The 7,500-nt window shown below is 43.8% G+C and overlaps 3 protein-coding genes across 4 annotated transcripts in view; 1 reads left to right on the top strand and 2 right to left on the bottom strand.

The window, feature by feature from the left end:
* Positions 1–2,180, bottom strand: part of LOC125952196 (calcium uptake protein 2, mitochondrial) — a 38,198-nt gene extending 36,018 nt beyond the window's left edge. The window contains exon 1 of the mRNA XM_049681528.1: positions 1,971–2,180. Coding sequence (XP_049537485.1) covers positions 1,971–2,180 — 210 coding nt within the window. The remainder of the gene's footprint in view (positions 1–1,970) is intronic.
* LOC125952192 (endoplasmic reticulum chaperone BiP) overlaps positions 1–7,500 on the top strand; it is a 231,265-nt gene that overhangs the window by 41,762 nt on the left and 182,003 nt on the right. The gene's annotated exons all lie outside the window — the stretch shown is intronic.
* Positions 5,421–7,500, bottom strand: part of LOC125952190 (uncharacterized) — a 50,469-nt gene continuing 48,389 nt past the window's right edge. For both annotated transcript variants that reach the window (XM_049681512.1, XM_049681511.1), the window contains one exon: positions 5,421–7,500. This exon is cut by the window's right edge and continues 872 nt beyond it. The gene's annotated coding sequence lies outside the window, so the exon portion shown is untranslated.

Here is a 7,500-nt window from a genome sequence, read left to right on the forward strand (position 1 = left end):
ATAGGGCTCGGCGTTAACTTTAGACGGTTGTACGTGTAGTTATTGTTGTGAATTTGAGGACTTGCGCAGCCACCGTGTGGCGTTGAGCTTAGTGGTTGGCCAGAAGCAGTTTATGTTTTCATTAGTGCGTAACGAGCGGAACGGAAACGGACCCTCGGGTACCCGGGATCGAGTGCGCAAGTGTGACCGCCTTAGCCCACTGCGCAGCTAGGCTGTGGGAAACCGAACGTGATTGATCTGTAGCTGTCAACTGGTTTAATTAGGTGGATTAAGTTGGTTTCTAAAGACAAGCCAACGTGCGAACGAGGCAAGAGGGGAGGCAAAGAACAAGAACTTGTCACAAATTTGTCTCTTTTCGTTGCGCGGTAGCGTTCTGGGTCCACCAACCGGTTATCGGTTGTTGTTCGCTTCGCTAATGGCCTCTAACAGCTCGCGACCCCTCATGGGCCCTTTGCTTGACGCATCCGCTTGGCGACACGCCATTCTTGCCGGAAGATTGGAAATACATCCAACGGTAAGGTGTCAGCGCGTTCAGCTTGTCAGGCTTACGCAAAGGGTCTCCGCCTTGGGCAAAGTGGATCCTTCCTACGCGGGGGTTCTCCTCAAGACATCGATGAAGAACGTTGAGATGACACGGCTTTCCTGTTTGGTGCTCTTTGCGATCATCGTCCTTGCTGATCGTTAGCCAGCAGTTCGACATGGTAACTCGTGAAATCCATTCGACAGGTGTGTTCGACTAACCCGTTAATGTTGCGCCAGTGACACGCTAGCTAGCATCTTTAGGAAATGCAACTCTTATCTGATTCTACACCAGCATCAAGGTGCATTCGACAAATGTAGCTAAATTGTAACGAACATCGTTCGATCGCTGAGTACGATAGCGTAACGGAACGTTCCGTTAGCAGCACCCCGAGCGTTTGCAGCTGAAGAAGCGCTCTCTCACAAGATGTTATCGTTGCCTACCACGATACAGATCTACTGGGTGCTTACTGCGAGGAATCGGTCCATTAAAAAATGACGTCCATTTGCATAGCATGTGTTTCAGATAAACCAAAACTGGCGCCACAGGTTTGTTGTCTTGTTGAGGTAGGAATGTGTTTGATGGTCCGTGTGACACCCATTCCCACATTTTCTTTTACTGCTTAACCTTCAAGAAAGATTACTTCTTAATCTACGGCACCGTACTAAGTTCCTGCTTTCGGTCAGCTCCTAGCCCATTTTCCTACAGCTACTCGCTATCATACCTCTCAGTGTCCATTTTGATAGTAGTTGGGGTTCAGTGGCTGATAAGCAAATGACATCAGGTTTGCGGCGCGTTGCACTATCAGCCGGTATCTTATCGCATGGCGTAGCTTCGGCTGTTTTAAATAAAAATTAGATTTCCTCCCCCTTTTGCAAAACGAGGCTCCGTCTAAGGCACGGGCTGCTCTGGGGAGGATTTTTGCACACCTAGTACTGATAAGAAGATTTGCGCAGCAAAAATATGTCGTGAGGGTTTCGCGAAATGGTTTGGAATTGTCACTTCAAAATCGTCAACCTAAAGGTCAAACGGACTACTTTATGTACTCCCGTCTTTTTATACTAACTTCTAGCGCACTTCGAACACGTTGAGGTTTTCTAGGGTCAATGCTCGCCGTTATCGGATGTGGAAGGGTCAACGCTACTTTCAAATCCCTGACCCTGACCTAGATCTTGCCATAAAACAGCTGACTCTTCCCGGAACTCCTGAGCCACGGCGCTCTCACTGTTGGGTCTCACTTTTGACGTTTCTGGTACCGAAAAAACTCGCCAAAAAAGGAACGAAAAAAGGGTTTTGTTTTGGTAAGATTGTTTGACGAAAATCCACCTCATGGCTTGATCCGACGCTCTTTAGGCCTGATAGACACTGTATTCTTCATTAAAACGCGCTGGTCGTCCGTCCCGAACCTGATAAAACCGCTTATCGCCGACTAAAAAGGGGAAATACGTACCTTCCGGAGCTGCAGGGCGTAAACTTTTGGGCGACTTTTGTACGTTGCTGCGGTAAAGGCGAGCAGGCCACCGCTTACCACAAAGATGTACCGCACTGTCGGATGTTGGTACCACGGTCTTGCACTGGTTTTGTGGCTTAAATTCCGCGTTAACACCGAGAAAATTGGGTTTTTCGAACACCGCGCGAGCTTATTCGTACACATCGCCATCTTGCTATAAAGTAACTCAATTTACTTGAGTGCCCGTGAGTTCTTGGAGGTGATGGACAATGGGAGCGGTTAGGACAAAATTATGTTTCTGCTATAATTTCTGATGCGTTCTTGAACTTTGAACTTGGACTTTTGCACAATTTTGTTTAAAAAAATTAAGAGAATTACCAATTTTCACGATGAACCACACCTCCTCTTTTCCTAACGTTTTCAATTAACCCCACAATCAACCGCACCGATAACCTCGTTGACTGGCCCTCCAACGATGAGCCTGCTTCCGTTTCAACTGATTTACGTGCGAAATGCTGCGCCCCTTTACTATCAGCAGTGTTACAAAGTAGCGTACAAAGTAGTAGAAAACTTGCTTAGTAATGCAAGCAACCTATAACCGGACTCGAAACTCTCGCCAGAGTCAGGGGTTTTATCGAAAATCAACTTCGCACTGCTGGTTGGTTTTTTTTAAACCAGTCCGCGGCTTAGCCATGTTGTAATGAGTCTTAATAGCTTTGCGTCCAAATCGGATTTATCATAATCAGACTAAGTGAGTTTGTTGCCGCGCATGCGGCGTATCCTTATCTTGGCCATACGATCCGGCTTTTCACACTCGCCTATGCCTGCTGACGAACTATTGGCGCTAGAAATTAATGCTCTGATCGCGAAGAGACGTGCTATCGATAGATAATCTTAAACGATCCCTATCTCTCCAGCGATGATCGCGTGGCTTGCGAATAAATTATCCATCGCCTACGATCCTGTGAACGATTTGTCCCACCGCGCTAGACCTGTTTCACCAGAGCAGGATTGTGTTTCCGTGTTGTTGTCGAGATGAAACGGTACAGCGGCGATGAACGAGCAACCAAAAAATGGAGGATCCCTCGTTCCGTTTGATCCTCGATCGGTGCAGTTTTTGCTGGTGTTTTTGCGAGTTCGCGAATAAATTATACCGCTGCACAGGGGTGCTAGCAAATAACACGAATCTATTTGTTCTATGATAATCGAAGAACACGGCACGTTACTGTTACGATCTGCCACACCACTCGATCGCGATGTGATCGCGATTGCAACATGCAAAACGGTGGACGATCGCTGGAAGGTGAATCTCGGTTAACACACTGCTTCGATCCAGTCTAAATGTTCGACGAAAGATAAATTACTTCTCACCGTAGGAACACCGTGACATGAGAGAGTAGCAGAAATAAAAAATTGGATTCCAATCGATTGGAAGGCGCCGACCGTTTGTCGGTCGCGTGTGCAGCTCATTCCGCGGTATCCTTTCGTTACTTCCTAAAGAGCACACTACTCCTTACTTTCTTCTTCTATGATCGGATGAGTTATAGCACCATTAAACCATAGGTCAAAGATTCGATTAATATTAAGCCCCACAGCGTCTACCTCTAGCACCCAACGGTCACCAACCCGGTTATCAAAGGTTCAAAAAAATTAATTAATACATTTTTTCCTAAATGATCATGCATGCGCTAGAAAAACGAAAAAGCTGCAACGAACATCGGAACTCCAGAGAATGTATGTTTGTTTGTGAAAGCATAAATCATAGAGTCCCCAGAACGCTCGGCTGCGCTGATCACCGCTGAGGTTTCCGGTGTGCAATCTCTGGCGCCATAACTCTTTCCAACTGATAGTGAAGGAGCGTTTGTGGTGGTGGTGAACGGAGATGGGATGAAATCTGCATCTCTTGTAGCTCTAACGTTTTGTGAGGGCTTTGGAGTGATCATTTTACAGGGTCCGTGTGTGCTGAAACTTTCTGTATATTTCAGATAACACCCCATCAACGAAGGCCATGATAGTGGTTGGCCTCTTCTTGGTTGATGACCTTGAGGGACGTAATGTGCGTAGAATTATCGAGACGCTTTCGCCGTCAATTATTGTATGATAATCATCGATAATCATCGAACGCGCGTTGCTTTGTATTAAGCTTGAATTATACTTTAGAGAAGTATTTTCAGTTTCGTCTTGGATCATGCTTGATCGGATAGATGTGCGATGATCACCTAATGAACCGATCTCAATTGATCCGGATTAAATCCGGCGAGTTTGGGATCTTCGCCGGTAGCTCCAGGCTAATGAGGAGATGTTTCATCCGTTGAGCCCAGTACCGTAAAAGGTAGCGCGAAGTAGTACAACCGTGGCATCGTACACTGAGTGTATGCGTGAGCCGCATGGTCTACGTGCCAATTGGCACCTCCGCCATGGAGGAGGCCGCTGTATAACTCGTTCGCGCCGTTTGCGAATCCGAGCTTGCGAAAACAAAAAAAAAACTAAGGAAGAAACAGAAACGACTAGCTACAGCAGCAACAGCAACAACAGCGCGCAATGTCAGCAAAGAGAGCCGGTACACTCGCAACGTGAACCGTTCGAGGCAACCGAGGAAATACGTTCATTACGTCACAGGAGTACGTATTTTTACGCATGTTTTTTTGATTCACTGACAATCAAACACCTAGCACGCCGAGCACATTGATGCGTATTGCGGAACCGGAACAGCTCCGTCCTCGGGATGAGGGGATGGATACGGTTGCGAATTGCGTACGTTGCACGTTAGCAACTAAAGTGGGTCAACTTGCCGTGATTGGAAGTATGATATCAGATGTATGATCTTATCTGCACAGAAACCTTTTGCCGCAGATAGGTGTGTTTAAGCGTGCAAAAGGCATAGAAGGTACCTAGAACGTCAATAGGGAGATTTATTTCAAAGAATCAATCCATGTGTTGGCGGTTCGGAAATGATTTAGTGCGCCTTTTAAGCTGGTGCTGGTTGCGATTGACCGGCGCTGAAGGTTGCTCAAGGTTTCACCGATTGACTCCACGTTCGATTGCAGTTCGACTACAATTTTATTAGCGTCTCGCGCAAAAGTGCATTTCGATTAAGTCGAACGCGAGACGATAAATAAAACATGGTCGACACCGGTTACCGGCAAAAGAGAGTTATCGGTGCCCTTGGAGGTCCTTGCTCGCCATACTTTCATTTCGTGTCCCTGAAGTAAGAGTTGGGCGTTACGGAAAAATGGAAAACATTCACCCTATATGTTGACGACTCAATTTTCGAATAAGGTTTAGCTGGTTTTTTGTTTACACGACAATTTCTTTTCATATTTTGCTGTGGAAACAACTGAAGTGTTAAAAATGGTACCATTCCAACTTACTTACTTAGAGTGTTAGTTACCTTGATTTCTTTCACTTAATCGAACATCATTTGATACTGCTGATGGTAGGTTGTGATGATTTCTATATATTTTATATCGCACTTTAACATTCAGCATACATTGCTTTGAATATTTTACAATATCAGCGCTTCTTATGATTGCTTAAAAGTAATTTGTTTCACTTTTTCGTGCCTTGTTTTTCTCTCTTAGTTCGCTTGCGTCATTATTTGCTTGCAAAATGTGCAATGTTTGCAACAGTGGATGTAGATGAATTTGTAAGCAGGCTGTATGCGTGATTTAGATGTGCTTTGCTAAGCATTAGTTAGTTGCCTTTCATTTTCAATAATTTTTAGTGTAAAATGTAATTTTATGTTACTTTTGTTGATTCATTTGCTTCTGCATTCCACTATTTACAAATTAGCAAACCTGCCTCGTGGGGATTTGTTTGAAGAAATGTAACCGTTCTTTTACTTTAGAGTGATACAACACTGACTCCACTGAATAGCTGCCATGTGATTGGGTTATTTCTAAGGTCGATCTTCACATTAAGCTCTTTCCTAAGCCATAGACAGCATTTGGTGTATGCCTTTGTGATACATTTGATTGAAATGAAAGATGACAATTTCGGGAAGTCCTCCCTCAGAAATGCAGTTTCTGTTTTTCGTAGCAAAAATGCGGCTTGTATGCATCTACAGCACTGCTTTCGATTAGGTTATATGGCACATATTAGTTGAATTGAATTGCGCTTGAAGGTATCGTCGGCAAAGGGTAGGTTTTGAATCCAGCAAACTCAAATGTCGCTTTTATCTAGGAACCGAAAAAGCAACACATGGTGGTGGCGCGAACGTATAAACGTCCCCGGCAGATTCATGATGGAAGCTAATATTAACGCTAAACGTAACGCAATAAGTTATTAATGACTAGAAGAATTTATAATAATCCATCGTTTAGAAAAAAATACATCTCCGTGCGCAGGAATCCTGCGTACAAAAATATTGGCCGTGTATTGCAGTGAGGAGTTGAGTTTATCTTGTTTTTATTATGCTGTCGTTTGCTATTGTTAGGAGTTGGCAGTAATTATTCGAATGGCTTCTTCAGTATCATATGCTGCCGTTAAATAAATATTTTGTTCGTTTCATGCAGCTGAAATAGGTTTCTGATCCAGAGAAGACCTTTACCAGAAGATCTTATTTTTCGGCTTATAGTTGATGTCGCAATTAGATAATTCTGCTACTTAGTTTCGTTTTGACGTTGTTCGAAGTAGTCCTTCGTTATATGGAGGGGGGTTAAAGTTAAGACTGAGTTTATCAAGTCTCTGTTCTACAATAAACTTCAGTCTACCTTTCTAATACTAATCCTACTACATTCCACTATTTGGTATTTTTCTCCCTTTTTGTTAGCTAGTTCGATGTCTTCGGAGTGGGTTTTAAACATAAAATCGACCAACTCGATTCGTTAAACACTCCGTTTCGTTGTTTCGAATTCGACGTTTAGAATCCTGATTCTTTCGGTCTTGTGGACCACGCGTTGACGTCATACGTGTTTGCTTAAGTGTCTATTATTGTGGATCGTTTCTGGTTTCTCCTGAGTTTAATCGTATAAGATGCTGCTGTTGCTGAGTATTTTAAGTTCACGATACGATATTCATTCAAGCACAATGTTACTGCAATGCTTGCCCCTAGTTCAAGGCCTAAAAGGTAGCGGTGGATTTGCTGGTGCAGATTTTACTGAAAAACTCCAGCTAATGTTTGATTTTATGGGATGGAAGGCGAGCTTATCGCATTACCAAAAAGGAGGTATTTGGCCCGCCCAATTAGACAAACTACATTAATGCTACTAATTACTGCTACAAGCAGCAAACCTAGAGACCCATTTCTAGGTCCAATACAGAACACTGGCTTATTCTCTCAGCATCGGTATCATCTAGTATCATCAGATTCGTAGTGTTTCAACGTTCAACGGGACCCTTCCACAGGCACATCATTCATACCGTTTAGTGGAGAATAGAGTGCAGTTTAAATTTGAAACTTTTTCCCAAAAAGGAAACTTTTTAAACTCACTTTAAACAACTTTTAACTCACTCACAACAACTGCTTAACAACAGTCAAAGACAGAATCAAATCCGGTACCTTAGCGAACACAATTGTTAAGCATGTTGT

Source organism: Anopheles darlingi, chromosome 2, assembly GCF_943734745.1.
Source record: "Anopheles darlingi chromosome 2, idAnoDarlMG_H_01, whole genome shotgun sequence".
In the NCBI taxonomy this organism is placed as follows: Eukaryota; Metazoa; Arthropoda; class Insecta; order Diptera; family Culicidae; genus Anopheles; species Anopheles darlingi.